The following is a 17,389-nucleotide window of genomic DNA, read 5'->3' as shown; positions in this document are numbered from 1 at the left end:
TGATGCTGCTTCACACGGCTTCACGACTTCAGTGCTCGCTGCTTGTGCAGCCAGTGCCATGAATTTACAGTGTTACATCTACTCTGGCACTGATTATTGCAGCCTAGACACAAACCAAAAGGAAGAGTGCCAGCCCACATATAATACAAAAACCAGCATCGCTACGTATACGTGAAACTCCATCACGGTAACTGGAATATCTCAAGAAGCCTAGATTTGCCTTCATTGTGCAATTCCAGGTTGCAAAACCTCACACTAGAACTACATCATGTAACAGACATGAAAACAAGCAAACTTGAACACAAGAGACGAGGTCATACTTTTTCTCAAATGCAATCACAATGCAAGCTTTACAGCATCTTGAAGAGGAGGTTCTGAAGGTAAATGAAGTTCTGCTGTAAACCTCAAGCTGCAAAGATATCTAAGTCTCCAGATGAGTACCGTAATAATGCACAAACTACAATGTTACAAAACATACTTTTCTAAAACAAGCCTATTGAACTCATTTTCATTTCAGAAGTGGCATATCCAAACAGAAGACAAGGATAGATGTGTCGGGCAGGTGTTTGTTTTGAATTATATCGTAAGTGAGCTAATGGTTCAAAATAGACTGGAAAACAAACACAGCATTAAAACAGATACAGCTTAGCTTAGGATGTACAATCACTAGGTTGAAGCAAGATTGTAAGAGAGTAAGATTAGAATTCAAGAGGACGTTAAATGTTATACTTTCACTGACGTCAAACTGTGGCTTCTTGGGTACCAATAGGTACAATTCCTGAAACTGATGGGTAAGCAATTGGGATGGCCTACAAAATAAGAGAAGGATTGGGTTATCCCTTATTATAAGCATGATAATTGCATCTACTTCTCCTGACAGAACACAAGCATGTCAGTTAACAGTGCCTGGTGACTGTGTTTATGCAGTGATTTGTTTTATCTTAAAAACAAACAACAAAAAGCCCCACATTTTTATTTAAATAAAACTTTAGCTGTGCATGATTAAAGACACAAGCTACTCTGGCATAAGAACATTGCTATAAAACCACATTTCATCCAGACTCATCCCACAGAAAAGCAAGACTTGCTTTATACAGTGCTTTATTTTAGAGCATTAAGGTCTTATCTTTGACAGATGTCCCTCCATCATATAATTTTGTAGTACTAGCAGCTTTTTCAATCTTTTTGAATGAGCACATACTTAAGAATTGAAGTTTCCTGCTCCTAATCTCATTCTAATAAACAGAACTATGTTGACAACAGGATGTTCTAGTGACAAAAGTGAAACCTCAAGTCTTTGAGGTTTGTCCTATTTAATACCATACCTTATGCTTCAATTTGTATCAAAGTGTGTATTTTCTCTGAAAACATGTCCTATGCTCCTCCAATTCAAAGAAAGGGCCGGAGTGTGCCCATTTTATCAGCTCCCTGCTTTAGATAATTCTATCTAATAAAGATTAATTTAATGATCATAAAGCCATGTTACATTATAGATGGTTAAACACACATAATGGCTCCTGAAGTTTGAGAAGTTTATACGAGCATTTTGAAAAAAAAAAAATAACATTTACTCTTACTCTATGAAAATATTTATAGTAGATGTCTCTGTTCTGTTACTTTGGGTCTCATTTAGGTACAAGGTAAAAGCCTATAGGGAGACAAATTATTAGTCAAGTGGAAGCCTCACCAGAACACCTACTTGAAATAATTAAAAACAGTCAAACAGCACATGAAAGTCTACTCTAAAATGACCTACACTCATAATTCCATGCTAGCTATATATTCCAGAGATATTTAAATTTGTTTATTATTCTGTATGAATTAGAATTAAGTTCATTTTGTACTTCAGATCTCCATCTTCTGAAGTTCTGGTGGAATCCAGCATCTTCTGTACTGAAAAGGTAAATAGTACATGGCTAAAACATAGCAGCTGCTCCCCTGGAAAGCTCTGGATTCCATAAAATCACAGAATGGTTGGGTTGGAAGGGACCTTCCACTAGACCAGGTTGCTCAAAGCAGCATCCAAACCTGGCTTTGAACACTTCCAGGGATGAAGCTCCATCTTATAATGTTTCTGGAAACTCACCACTAGTTTTGGTTGATTATTCTACTCATTAACCATTCTTCTGGGTATTATTTGTTTCATTTTCCATTTGAATTTATCCAGATGCACTTAACAGCAATTGGTTTTTATTCTTCCTTCACTAACAGATTAGACAATTCAGCATTTATCCTAGTGAAGGCAATATATCTTCACTACACAAAATAATCCCTAAATCTTCCTTTTGGCAAGATAAGGCACACAGATCTAAGTGTCACTGAAGCATTTTATCCGGCCCTCTATATTTAGACTTGCAGTCTATTTCCAACTACAAAAAAAAAAAGCCAGGAAATCCATTAAAAAAAGTTTGAGCTATGTAGCTACAATAATTACTCAAAAATCTTCAGCATTTAGTAGCTTATTAACCAACAGGATTTCTTCACAGCTAATTTAGATAGGTTCAGTTTCATACTGTGAGATCTTTAATTGCTGCAAGAACTTAATTCCGCTTGTTAAGTAGATAAGAGTATAATCTCAGTCAAAAATCTTTTCTGATAATAAAAAATGAAGCACTACCTTTATCCCTCCCTGAGCAATACTGCACGAAGCACTATTTTTAGTGTGATGTTTTGGAATAAGAGAATTTACATTAAGAACAGTCTCTCAACATGCATTTCTTTTCCTTCTGAAGTTAACCCTTTGGCTAAAAAGTGTGTAAAAATATACTCTCCTGCATCCTCAGGGTATGCCCACCATTCTGGGAATTTAAACATACACGTACTATGTAAAGCATAACACAATCCAGATACAAGGCCTTCTCTCTTTAGAAACAACCGTTTCCGTTAGCTGTCAGGTTAGGAATGTCTTTTTTTTTCCCCCTTGTAAAATTACAACCATCCAACGAAAGATCATACATTCATCTATGCATGCTGCTTAATTCTGTGCTGAGCTCCATATGAACAGCAAAACATGCTGTTTGAATTCAATCCTTACTGAAGAACATAAAACAAACCTAAGCAAAGCTATCTTCTTCAAAAAAATGTAAAGAACGACAAACGTCATTTGTGCAGGCTTTACACCATCACACCTTCTACAGGAAGAAACCACCACTAAGTGAATAAAAACATGAAATTAACATTTGTAGCCTGCCAGAATCTTTTAAGAACTGCAAAATTCAACCAGTTTTCAAACATTCTTTCCGAGCAATGAGAAAAGAACTACCTAATTAGAATTTTTTACATACTTGTACAAATGGTCTCATATACATATGGAATTCAAAACAAGGGATTACAAGAATCATCTCAAGACTTAAGCATGCCTTACTTTTATCCCTCCAGCTCAATTGTTTACAGTTGTCAAAAAACAAGCAAGCATCACATTAAACATGTGAAAAAGCAGAACACCCACCATATACATCAGAATGTCTCTAATCATCACCATTGCTGTTTGATGATCATTCCATGCTTGGTTTAGTGTCTGTAAGAAGTTGTTATTCAAGGAGTTCAACACATCTTCTCGCACCTGAAGTGAAAAAGAATATATTGTCATAAACCCAAGTCGGTTTCCCCTTCATCATTTAAATCTTAACAAGCTCTGCTTCCGAAAAAACTAATTCTTCTCTTCTGTGAACTCTGAGTATCACAAACACGTTCATATTTTTCCTGGGTGCTAGCCAGCCCTGTATATACCTTTGTATATAACTTCAGGAGAAAAATAAGGCTTTATATAAGCAAGAAAAAAACAGTGTGAAAACAAGAGCTACAAAATAAAGGTGGATATTAAATTTCAAAGGAATATCTGAAATTTCAAATGTTAAAAATATTTTCATATAACTTCTTAAAGGTTTAATTTTCTATGCTCTACTGTTACAATTAATGTCAACGGTACTATCACAAGTCATTTCAGAATATTGGGAAGTACCAGATGTCATAAGCAGAAACAAGCACAGGTAGAAAATCAGACACAGCGACAGAAAAACAAGCCAAGAGAGCAGCAAATAGTTGCAGCAAATAGCAGTTCTGAAAGAAGACATTCACTCAGTGAAGACCAGGCCCTCGTATTAATAGTCCAGAATTGCTAACAAGGCTTCAGGGAACAAGAGAAAAATCATCACTGTTTTTACATTGTCTAGTTAATCTGTTCATCCCATCAACTCCAGGCTTTACTTGTTTCTGGTATTACTACTCCCTACTAATCAAAAAGAATATCTGGTTTTGTATTTTGATTTTCATGCAGTAGTCATGTACTAACAGTGCTCAAGTTTTCAACTCCTGCAAAAAATAAACCTGATGTAAAAAAAAAATATATATATATATTCCAGATTTAACAAAACGTGTGAATTGAATTTTGAAATAGCATAAAGAATACATCCTGCCCTCTATCATTAGCCCAAATCATGTGAATCTGCCCTCTGCTTTATGATAACCCCCTAAAAAACAGACACAGTCCAGGCATGTAAATGAATGGCCAATAAACCTCCAGGAGTCAGAGTATGTTCAACTCCCAGCCAGCAGCAAACACTCATTTTTTTCCTCCTTTATAATGAACCTGTCACGGTAAAAAAAAAACAAAACAAAACAAAAAACAACAGCCAACAGATAACTATTAGGAAGAAAACACAAGAGCAAACAAAAACCAAACAATCAAGCAAAAACAACCTGATACCTTTTAAAGGTCAAAAAGTTTGATGTTTAGTTAAAGCTGACTTGTAGCAAACAATCGGTATACATTCTCCATACAGGATAAAACAGATCTAGTTTTACTTGTAACAATGACATAAAATCAAAGTTTTAATACAAATTTGGACAAACCTTTTCTCAACACCACTTCCAAACGAGGAAAGTCAACAGGCTAAGTAGGTAACAAAGGATAATAGAAGTAGCCTACAGAACTCTAGGTGTGAATGTAAAGATGAGAGACATCCTTTTAGGAGGACCCTCAATGGTGGTAAGTGCAAATGGGGTATAGTTTCAAGTTCTTACAGCCCAGTAAAGCCCTATCTACACAGCTGGATTTTTGTGTAGCAATATGCAAGCATCGTCATAAGAGAGGGGACTGAAAAGAATGCACAAATTTGTACTTAACGTGTAAATGGTTCAATAAATAAAGGTTTATAGAACTGCTGAACGCTTTTAGAGACTTCTGCTGTCCAAATAGACAGTTTGAAGGCTGCTGATTGTGTCAGACCACGTTCTAAACCTTAGCAAAATCGGGAACACTTGTTTTCTTTAACAAGTGTTCTTTCTCTAACTGGATAGAGACGTTTCCTTTCCTCCTCTCAGTTCAAAATACAGCTAATTTACTAGAAAAATAGACCAAAGGCTACTTTTTCTGCATGCTGGAGGAACTTCGTTGCAAATACATCTCAACAGTTTGGGACAATCTGCCGGTGCATGTGTGGTGCCATCACTGCCCCCACAGCTCTCCAGCCAAGACCACTTGCTGTGACGGGCAGAGCCCAGAACCAACACCCAACCGCTGCCAGCAGCTTCCTGCAGCGTTGGGGGCATCTCCTTCCCTCCCTGCACTACAACCTGCCCCCATCTGCGCTTCATGTCACGTTAAGTGTCCTATACCTTACAAGAGAGGCATGCTCAGGGGCCAGGCAGCAACAGTCCCAATCCAAGTTGATAGTTAAGACTGCAAGAATGCTCTGGCCAGCTCCTGATCCACCAATCCACATCCCAGAGTCCTTGCACGCACACAAACACCCACACACCCGAGAGACATCACTCTGTCATTTAAGCTTTATTAAGTTACTAGGCAAAAACAGTATACCAAAAAATAATATCAGTCTGGCATGCAACTATACATACTCCAACAACTTAGAAAGGCAGACCAAAAACACAGCATGGCATTTCATCCAGACACTATGGTCTCTTCTCAATAAGCTGCAAAAGCTTATCCCAGTAATATTCACCCCGTTAGCTGTAACTGAAACTAGCTTTGCTTGCAAGTTGTTCAAGGTTTTCTGAAATCTTCAAATTCCTGCTCTGCAGACATTCCTCTGCAAGGCCTCTCCTTGCTTTTGGAGAACACAGGACACAGGTATAATGCACAGGCAGTGCTGCCTGGCTGGCTCATTCTCTCTGGTAGTGACTGTCATTTACCCTTCAGTCTCCCAGACGCACGTGCTGCTGTCATCTAATCTATGTGGCTTTTAGCTAAAATAGAAATGTGCATTAAAAACCTCATCAGCCTTGTAAAGAGTAAGCCAAATCTCCAAGAAAAAGAAGCATGATATCTTTGCTTTCACTTCCTTAATCGATATGAAGAAACCTTGGAAAAGTAATTATTTTGTGGACCAGCCACAGTAGTCAGACTTAGCAAAGAAAAACTAAAAGCACAATTCATTTACAAGTACAGAGAATCGGGGTAGGGATCAATCAGTTTTACTCAAGTATATGAAAGACCATCACAGGACACTTCAAAGATCTCTACAACACCGAGCTACCGTGCCTTTCTGATTGCACACATCCATCACAATAATCCTACCAGATCAGCCAGCACCAGATCCCGTGTCAGCTGGTAAGCAAACAGGGTGCTCAGTGCCAGGTAGTGATTGCTTCCATGCAGATGTGAGAGCTCTCGGACCCGCACCACCTTACCTCTGCCCCACGCCCTGTGCCATGCAGCTTGCTGAAAACATACTTCACATCCAGAGATGGGGCTGTATGGCACAAAGCCACGCTCAGAGTCTCTCTGTAAAACTTGCAATGACACTCTCCTCAGCTTATTTTAAGCTGCAGACACCTTTGGAAAAAAGTTCTTGTAGTTGCTACAAAAGACACCCTGATTGTTGTTTACAACAGCTGCCCAGCTACAACGTGTTGAATACATTCCTTGTACAGCCCATGAATGCACCCCTATTACAGGAAGAGTACGATAAAGCACAACACACCACAGCCAAGCAAAAACCTGGAATAAAGCTGCTTCGGTGAATAAATGACTTTCAGTGTAAAAACACCTGGACATTGACACTTTTCTGTAGAGAAGGAAGCCCTTCAGAGACAGCTGCTGCTCTTCTAAAGCCTTAGGAAAACTTCAGCCTGGAAAGTTTTACCAGCAGAACGTGAGGTTCAATTAACCCCGCTTGTAGTGAGTTGTGTAGCCATCTCTGCAGTCCCGCAGTAACTGGCAGGCACATCCAGCACGAACAGGACTGCCAAGGTCCAGCCTCAAAGTAAATTAGCAGCTTCATAATCTATGTAAGGTCTTGTATTTGCAATTAGGAAATCTTGCTTGCGACTCTAGGCTCAATTATATTTTATAATGGATATGGCTCCTAGGAAATACAGCACACACACATACAAAATCTCTTAAGAATAGTTTATGGCATGAACTTCCAATACTTTTAAGTAACTCTCTAAGTGTACACAAAGCAGGCTCGTGGCCTAGCATTCTCTCTTACAGCGTCTTGATGCAGCAGCACGGAGAGCCCAAGGATGTGATCTGCAGCACTCTAAGGACAGGCTCACACAGACGGAGCCCTCTGCGGGGAGCAGCAGTACAGGAAGGCATTTTCTAACCTAAGACCTCAAGGTCCAAGAACTTTTATTACCAAATTTCATCTTGTACAGAAGTCCAAACAGTGCAACAGTCCGAAAATCAAAAGACAGCATTCTAAAATGTTCAAGTTGCAACTAAGTTAGCAGGTTGACTGTGATGTTACCAGAAGTGTTTGTTCACCCATGCAGCTATTATCCTTTTAGACAAGAGAAAAAAAACACAGAAGACTGAAAACCATTGATTACTCTGAACTGCACTTGCTTTGTGTCTATTCCACCTGACCCTTCTGCCCTCCATATAATTGAAGACTCACACAAGAACATCCTAAAATATTAAGGACAGAAAGATAAGGCTAGACAATTCTTCATATCTTGTCAGCCAAGCGTACAGCAGACCCTAAAGCTCACTCATTCATCTCCTACACAACTCCTCATGCATAATTCCCCACCTAAAGCACAGACACAGTGGAAATCACCTCTTGGATTTCCTTGGAGGAGATACCTGTCTTCTCTCCGCAGCACCACGATAGCAAATGTTAAAGCTTGCCACAGATCACAGAGAGCCCCAGAGCAGCCACGCTGCCTTTCATCCAAACCTGCCCCAGCACTCGCTAACGTTCCCCCTGCATCCAACAGTGACCCCACGAGGACTGGCTCGGTGCTCCTTACCGAAGGGTTTTCTTGGATGCCTTTCGTTACTACTACTGAGTTACTACAGGCACTGCCACTGATAATCTCCCTCAGCTGTATCAGCAAAGACTCTGCTGTAAAGCACGCTGGCATGCCAATGACAGGCAGCAACGGAAGCGTTTGATAAGATTTCCCATATCCCAAGAATCTCGTCCTGTTCAGTAAGGCTCTAGCACCTCCCCGACCCAGCATGTTTCAGCCCATGTAAGCGCAGGACAGTCCTTGGTGTTTCCGAGTCTTTGATGCGCAGAATACTCCGGCAGCGTTATCACCTACCAAAAAATACTTCATTGGCCAACAAATCGATCAATCAATCCCTCTGCCTCACGCACAATTTAGAGAATTGATTTGAGGCTGGATTTCAGACTGAAACCATCAAAATGAAGGGAATTTTAAAAACATTATCCTGCAAACTTCAGGATTTTCCGTTCTAGTAAGTGATGTTAAAGAGCTGCAAACTAAGCTTTGTTGGCATTTTGTTGTTTTTTAAAATAATTTTACAACATTTGTGTGTTGAAGGAACAGACAAGGATCAAGACGTGAAGTGTCCACATCAAGCTACAGCGATGTCAAATGACAAGAAAAGGAGCAATCCGGGAAACCTCAGATGCACAAGAATTAAATGTACCCTGTTTCATGCTTGAATTAAAGTAAAAGGTTTCAGTGCATTTTATTCATTTTTTAACTTGATTTTAGAGGTACTAAAAATAATGTCAATATACAGGCAAAGACAAGCTTTATAACGTTTTTATTCTGTGGTAAACACTCAGTTGTTGAGGACAGCTAACTCCTACCAATTACATGGAGTAAGCTCCTTGGCTCTCTGCCTCCTCCACCAAGCACGGCGATCCTAACTGCAGGCTGCTGGAGTCTGCAAGTTCAAAACCAAGCACCCTTCACAGGGACTTGCCTGGGTGCTTTCATCTCGTATGCTTGTACTGCGTTTGCACCTAGCACTTTATTTACAACTCAACAGGCTGTGAAGACAGCACATGGCATTATGCTTTCTTGCTTAGACGTTAAATATTATTCTTTAGAGTTTCTTTCTAATAAAAATAATGGGTAAGTGCAACTTTCATCTAGCAATTACACAAGCACAAAAGGATAAATAGAGCTCTTAACAATACCTCACCAAAAATAAACTTTTGCTTCCCAAGCTTGGCAACAATTTTTAAAAACATCTGAATGCAGTGCCTCTGCTTAGTCTCTGCATCCACTCTTCATTAACCTGCGTGACTGGAATACTACAGGAATGTAATTTGTTTTGCAGGAAGATAACCAGTAGAGATGAACAAAAAGTAGCAATTCTGTTTGAAGGTTTCTTGCAATTCAAAATTTGCATTTTGTTCCTTCTAACCACTGCCTGCCTTTATTACAACCTAACCATTTCTGAAAAATTTCATTTTGGTGAAGTTAAACACAATTCATGAACAACATTTCAGCTGGCAAAACTCCCCTCTTCTATACTCTAGCACCTTTGATTCTCTGAATGTAACTTTACAGAGATTTACGGCTAAAACTTGTATTGCTAACTAGCTACTTAACATCTAACAGAGAACTGCTCTTGGAAAGAACCACTGAAAACACTATTCCTCTAAAATTTCTGTTCCATGAAGCATGAGGTTAAACAAAAGCACTGTTTTATCTATTTTATTACAAGTACTAACAATAATGAGATGCCATTTCAGAACTGATCCTATTCTTAACAAACAACAACCTATTTTTTCATAGTTCCAGCTATAACATGTACCTGAACATAACATCCTCAAGCAAAGCCCACCAAAAGAAACAAGGCTTCGAATCCCCACTATTTTTATATTTTAAGTTTTATCCTAGAACCATTTAACTTATAGGAAGGCACTATCAGACATCTGAATAATATAGCTATTTTAACATTAGGGCATTTAGCTACTAAAACTCAGTATTTATTCCTTCTATTTAAAACAAAACTTTGGCTCATCTGTTTTTCTGTTACCCATGCACACAGATACCCTTTGATTAATCACGTTAAAGATCGGAGTACTACAGCACTGGAAAAAAATCATCAGAAAAATTAGAGTTAAGCATCAGAAAGGCATTTCCCTACACTAGTATCTGTACAAGCCTCTCCGGCAGCACAGTGATAGCACAAACTCGCAGGATCTCCTGCTCTTCTGCCACTTTGCCACAGTTAATGCTTCAGAATAGTGCTTTTGCATATGGATAATTTAAATAGAATAGTTAGAAAGAAAGACAAGCAGCTTTCCTCAAATTAAACCAGGATAAACTCAAACCTAAGAAAAAAAGTTTAGTATCCTAATTATTATTAAATGTAGACTATAAAAACACAGGCATATACACAAACACGTCACAGAAAGCCTCAGGAACGTAGCTATTATGAAAACAGAAGTGCTCAAGACTCACAAATGCACTACAATTAGAGTCATAAAATATTTAGCCATTTCACACAGGATGCTTCCTCTCATGCAAATGGTTAAAAAGCCAACACACACCGACACATAAAGCAGGTTTTAGAGTATGCTTATCAGAACCATACCTTTAAAAACTAAGATTTTAGGAAAGAGCTGATTTTCACCTATGCCACAGCAACAGCACTTCCATGCATAGTGACAGCAGCATCTCCAGGTAACAGACACAAAAAGCTTCCCGAGCATTACACGATATTTAGGCACAGACCTCCCATCCACCCTCTGCGCTCCTGCCACAAGTAAACATCCAGGATGCACCACGGCATATGACTTTCCTAATTGAAAGTTGTAATAAGAGGACAAAAATCTGACACTCTATCTGAACCCACAGACAGTACATGGGATCAAAGTGGCCGTGCATTTCTTTCCAAAGATAGGAGGTCTGAACGTTACCACAAGAAGTACAGCATCTTCCTGAGACTTCAGATCCTATTACCTCTAAACATTATCTGGACTCATAAAAAGTGAGCTTCAACGTGGTTTCAATAACACACTTAACCATCAGCCCTAAATTCTACCCACCAAAGCTAGAGAGGTTTTCCGTGGTTTAACACAAGATGTGAAGAGCCCTTTTCTGAGATGATACATCTTCAGAAATAGAAATTTCTGTGTGGCATTTTGACTGAATTACACTGCTTTGAAAAGGTTGAAATAACAGAATGCAGATTGCTCAGGGCTTTTGCTGCTGCTGAGCTGTGTGTTTGCATATTGCCTCCTGCCTCTCGAAATTGTGTAATCCTAGCACAACTCTCTCATTAACTTGTGAATTAGTTCATTTGCCCGTAACAAACAGGTTGTTGCACAGGTATTTATTCTGCTTCACAGATGAAAAACAAACCAAACTGAGTTCTGAGAAAGTCACAAAATGCCTTCAAAATGCTTTTTTTTAGAAAAAGACAACAACAAACTGGCATGGCTGCATCTCAGCAGTGATGCTCTAGCTTGAGTTGTTTCCTGTTTTACACTTTCAAAAACTTCTTTTGGCGCACCCTCCATCTGTAACTTGTAACAAAAACTATCTGGAACATGAAGTAAATTAAGCAGCAGGAAGTTAGCTCTTAACCACCATTTCTTTAGGGTATCCATTGAATAGTTTCAACTAAATGTTACACAATAACATTAGATTTTACTCGCTTAAGCAACTGAACAGAACGCTTCCGTACAAGGGACATTAATAAAAATGACATACCTTGTTTATGAGATGCTCAGTGACCACTTCCCTCAGTCCAGTGTAGAGTTTTTCTCCGTGTTTATGCAACACCATTGTATAGGCATTCCTATATAGCTCCTCGAAGCTGAGGCCACTATTATTCTTACGCTGGATCTCTTGGATGGCGTTTTTTAGGAGATCCCAAATGCTGTTTACATACTTCTCATCCATAGTCATCTGTAACAATAAAACAAGACTGTTTAGAATCAAGATAAAGCTACCTTCAGAAGTTAGAGCTGTAGAAGCAGCAACTGCTTCTGCCACATTTTGTTGATTCCAACATTTTTATTTTATTTTATTTTTTTTATCAAAACAATACAGGTGATACTGGTAGGGAGTTAACAGCCATTAACTCCATTAGTAGGGAGTTCTCCAAAATTAACAGCTGTATTAAACAAGGTTCCACTGCACGAAGTTAAACAACTTGCTATAGGATATGCATAAGGCTCTAACCAGAACATGTATGACCCTGAGCTGTTACGCAGACTATCTGTACTTCAGTAAAGGCACTAAATAAAAACAGTACCAATACAGAAAAATTTAGTGACAGAAAGTGTTATAACGAAGTCTCAACAGAACACCAAAACAATTTTTGTCCAGTGCTATCTAGTGATTAGTGCAGTTTACAATTGTGTTTTACCAATCCCAGTTATTTACCAAAACCAAGTGCTTCAAAATATGATGCTACATGGATGAAGCAGCATCTGAGATGGCACAGGCTCACAGAAACACAGCAACAAAGTTGCTGATGGCACTGCATAAAGTTTGATGACTCAAGCTCCATCACCCAACTGAAAGAAAATCCACTTGAATTAAACCAAACTTAAAATGTGATTTTTAAAGATACTTTTTGTTTACTTTATAGGCAATCTAGCCTTTTACACCTCAAGAAAAAGGCTGAGGAAGAAATAAAAATATTTCTCCCCGAATTACTTAGGGATATGGTTTAGTGGAGGGCTGTTAGCGTTAGGTTGGACTCGATGACCTTGAGGTCTCTTCCAACCTAGAAATTCTGTGATTCTGTGATTCTGTGATACTGTAGAGAAAGAAAATACCCCTGATCCTAACAATACCATAAAAGCGCCCTTGAAAATAATTAAGTGAAAAATAATGCTATGACAGCATAAAGGGAAACCATAACCCACCCTGGTATCTCTCCCTTCTCCCTCCCCTCCTACCCAACAACCACAAAGTGAGGAGAGGAAGGACACTGAAGGCTAGATTGCATTTGTAGTCAAACACAATGATGAACAGAATAAAGCGAAACAAGCACCATCTCCCATCGCCCTAGTCTTCAGGAATTTCGGTTAAAAACCAAAGGTTTTCATTCCAAAAACATCCCCATCATTCACCACTTTTTCACTCTCTTGATAACAGAGTCACCAACCTACTGACACATACATTCCTAGCTCCCTATCTTCCAGAAGCCACAGCACAGAAATTGAACGTCCCATCCCCTCCACACACACACCTTGCTCATTCTGCTACCTGTGATATCGAAAGGTCAGTTATTTTCCTTTTAATTTGCATCTGCTGCACTGGTGCCTCTTCAGGGAAATGATTTTCTGAAGTCTTCCTAACAAGCCATTTCACAAGTACTGATAACGAAGTCAACTATTCAGGCAGCAGTTACAGACAGCAATCCAAGTAAAAGCCTTTCAGCTTTTCTTTCACAAAAATGCTGTTCTGTTTTCAAACAAAGCAGACTCTCAAAGCAACACCTACCTATGCCACCTTCTCCCCTTGATAATCAAAAATCTCTCAGCCAACGTGACTTTTTTTTTGTGTCTCTCTGCTGCAATTCAATTGCTTACCACATTTAAATATATGATCTATGTAAGTCAGGCAAATCTCCAGCCGCTGGTTTGGGAAGGTATTATATAGCAGTGCTGGTTGTTGGTCAGCTGGGAAACATCTCTGTATGTTAGAGATCAGCATTACATCTAATAACTCCGATCTGTTCCGGAAAAGAAAAAAATGGGATAGTTCTTCTACTTCTGGAGTTTACTTCTCCATGTGATAAATATACAGGTATATTTTAAATGATAGCATACACTTATCACCATCTAAGATCAAACATAAAGTACTCTGCTGCTCAGTGTACCTTTCTATTCTGCTACTATTTAGACTACTATCTGTGATGTTCTGGGGGAAACAGGTTTGCTGAAGCTCTAAGTTCTCGGTTAGAAGAGCCCTGGTCTTCCAAAAAAAAAAAAAAAAAAAAAAAAAAAAAAAAAAAAAGCTTCACCAGCTTGCTTGCATCAGTGCTGTCCAGCAAATCAAAGACACTAAACACTTTAAATAACTCTGCCTTATCAGACAGGCAGCCAGTACGGTAGAGTTTTTGCAAAAAAAAAAGTTATTTCCTCCCCACTGGTGAAAGTGTTTTAACTTTGAACTACCACTGGATCACCTTCAAAGTTGTGTAAGAACTGCAGTGACTACATCTACTCTTGGATTATGAGCTTGAGGTTCACCTTTTTTCATACTCCATCCTTAAGTTAGACTTGTACACAGATTAAAAAAAGCAAAAAAACAACAAGCAATAAATAAAATTAGGTCACGATGCCACTACACCACTTTTTCACCTCTCAGAGTTTTGTACCAAAACATCTCCAAAAACTATTAGAGAATTATAATCCCAATCACCCTGCAGAGATCACCCAGTACAGATTTACACAACTCTCCGGATCCCAACTAACAGCAAAGCCTTTGTGTGATCCTCTTCCACCAACCTGAACACAGTATCAGAACCCAAATGTTCCTGCAAGCTCACTCCCAGATTTCTTCTGACAGCCATATATCAGAAAAGTGAACTGCATGGCTGCAATCCAGTTGTCACACTCCTGCCTTCTATTCTAGCAGATTTTAGCAAAAGCTGGATTTCTGTTTCTGCTGGTGCTTTTCAGAAAAAAGGCAAGTTCAAAAAAAAAGCATTAGAAGCAAAATCCCAGTAATTTCAATAGTGCTTACACCCAGTTTCATAAAAAGATAGTTAGAAGCCAACGTCCAAAGAGAGGAAATGTATTAATGTAGTCCCATTTATCTGAACATTACCTTTCTTGGGGAATGGGCAAGAGATCAAGTCCATCATTGGCAGGAGAGATGTCTGTTTGTAACAAGCCACTAGTTGGAAAACTTCCACAAACTGCGGCTCTAGCACTAGTGATTCAAAGACACAGCCTGAGCACAACCATCTGAACTCAGAGCAAAGCACAAGAACATCTTGAGGAAATCAGACTGCACTTTCATGTATACTGATATTGTAGTCATTTCACAGAAAAAAAAAAAAAAAGGTCTGCAAAGGACTCAAAAGGTCCTTTATTTCACAGGACTGCCACAATGCAGAATCAGATGTGTGTGCTGCCTGTAACAATAGTTTGTCTATCCTATCAAAACCTCCAAGCCTGAATCAGCAATCACTGATTCCACGAAGCTCTCACAAATATCTCATGCCAAACAGGCCACTGTTAAATTCTCAGAAGTTTTAGAAGTCTGTAAAAAGACCTGCATCAGATTTTTCCTTTTTAAAAGTTGCAAACATCGCTACTCAATTTTTCTACTGCAGTTTCCAGCAGAGCATTTGCCACAATTCTACACGCTACCAAGTGAACCGGATCCATTCAGAAAGGAAGAAGCGTTGCTTTGCAGTGATCAAATTTTCAGAAACTCAACCAACACCTGCCTCATTCCTTCCTGTGACATCCTTTAGGTCTAACACCCCAGAGCAAGCACAGATTGAAATTACAGAATGTGAGTGGAGTGTTTACCTGGCCTACCTTGAAGGAAGTGAGTGGATACCGGCAATTAAAGCTAGTTAGCAGCTCTGTTAGTAAACATTTGCACCTGGTAATTGCAGCCTGTTTGACTCCCTTACTTGCCAGCTGTCAGCAGACAAAATGAGCAGGGCTGACTGCTGCCATCACTGGGGCCTTGACCCACAGTCCATGAGGTGAGGGACACTGAAAATGATGTCACTTCAAGATGGCACTAAGTAGTCTGTCACACAAGTGTTTAGCATCCTCTGCCTGACACCTTCATTCTGGATGAAGCTCGGCTGAGGCTAACCAGCAAGCGGCAAGAGCAGCACATTCCCTGCCTCCAAACTTAATCACTACTTTAATTTTTATAAGCCCTTCTAATATTAATTAAAAAGGCAAGAATTTATGATGACAGGGATATGCCGCCTAGAGTTTGCTCCAAGAATCCCCTGAACATGGCATATTCGTTCCCTATCTTCTTCAGCTACAGAACAGATAAGAAGGTACTCCCGTTCGTGACAGATGGACGAGAATATTCATCCTCCTTTGGCTTTCAAAACCTTCATCTCTGTGTAGTGACCAGCATACCTGGAAGAGGACACATTGGCTACACTTCATGTCCAGAAAACATCAGTATGTCAAGAATTCAACAACTCCACTACCCACACTCTGAAATAGAAACATCTGATCTCAGGTGAACAATGTCACCAGGCACAGAAGTCCTTAATAATGTGGTATCTGAACAGGTCGAGACACGCAGAAAAACAGAAATGGAAGCTAAGAGAAATGATAGAAAGAAGTAGGGAGCATCCTGACCTACTGGGCCCTAATCGGGGTCGTGAGCCCACTTTGGCCATTTGTTCAAAGAGTCACAGGGCAGTCATCACAGCAAGCCACCAAAAGTGGCCCAAATAATTAGCCTTTTGCTCCTGAGTCACCTATAACAGCAGTTGGGGATGATAATCCAACAGCATCCACGTCTCCCAAGAGTGTCAGGAAACACCTACTGCGCTCTTACACTCCTTCAGAGGGCATTTGTTTGTGGGCTGGTGGGAGGGAAGCTGTACTTGGAGTTTGCTTATGGCCAGTTCCCATTTCCAGCACTCAGTATTGATACCATGTTTAATATCTGAGTCCTATTCTTCACTCACCCCTTGGCATTCCAGCCTTGCACTTGTAAGTAACAACTTACACCCTGTAACAACTGAGGAAAATCCGCTCTCGCCTGACACCCAGCCACACCAAAGGGCTCCAGCCTGTGAGAACCAGGCAGGACTCCATGAAAACACGGAGGCAGTGCAAATGTAGGAATTGCAATATCCACCTCTCCTTCCCAGCTCTACCAGACTTTGCTCAGAAGTATGCATAATGCACAACTGAGACAAAAAAATGAAATCCTCTGTCAATTAGAAGACCCAAGAGCTGCAGTACAGTAGGCAAAGCCCCTGTCCTCCTCCCGTTCACTGAAATGAGTTCTGCAGCAATGAAAAGCCGCTCTGCCAGCACGGAGCGGAAGAGATAAGTAGATTAAAAAGCGATTGTTTCTCAAAAGATGGAGCTGCACCTCCCGCCCGGCGATTGATAGGGTTGGGCTACCTCCAAGGCATTGTCTGCGAGCACTGCTGGGCTCATCACGACACAAGTGCTGTTTTGGGGTGGGGGCTTGAAAAGGAAGGGGCTGGGTTTGGTTGCTTGGTTTTGATAAATTCTAC

At 39.8% G+C, this 17,389-nt stretch overlaps 1 protein-coding gene across 1 annotated transcript in view; it reads right to left on the bottom strand.

The window, feature by feature from the left end:
• Positions 1 to 17,389, bottom strand: part of CUL3 (cullin 3) — a 52,933-nt gene that overhangs the window by 25,714 nt on the left and 9,830 nt on the right. The window contains exons 2-3 of the mRNA XM_084292330.1: positions 11,896 to 12,093; positions 3,449 to 3,562 (exon numbers count right to left, since the gene is read on the bottom strand). Of these exons, the coding sequence (XP_084148456.1) occupies positions 3,449 to 3,562; positions 11,896 to 12,093 (312 nt within the window). The remainder of the gene's footprint in view (positions 1 to 3,448; positions 3,563 to 11,895; positions 12,094 to 17,389) is intronic.

The sequence above is a fragment of the Netta rufina genome (assembly GCF_964035555.1).
Source record: "Netta rufina genome assembly, chromosome: 9".
In the NCBI taxonomy this organism is placed as follows: Eukaryota; Metazoa; Chordata; class Aves; order Anseriformes; family Anatidae; genus Netta; species Netta rufina.
This window is presented reverse-complemented; position numbering and strand designations above follow the sequence as displayed.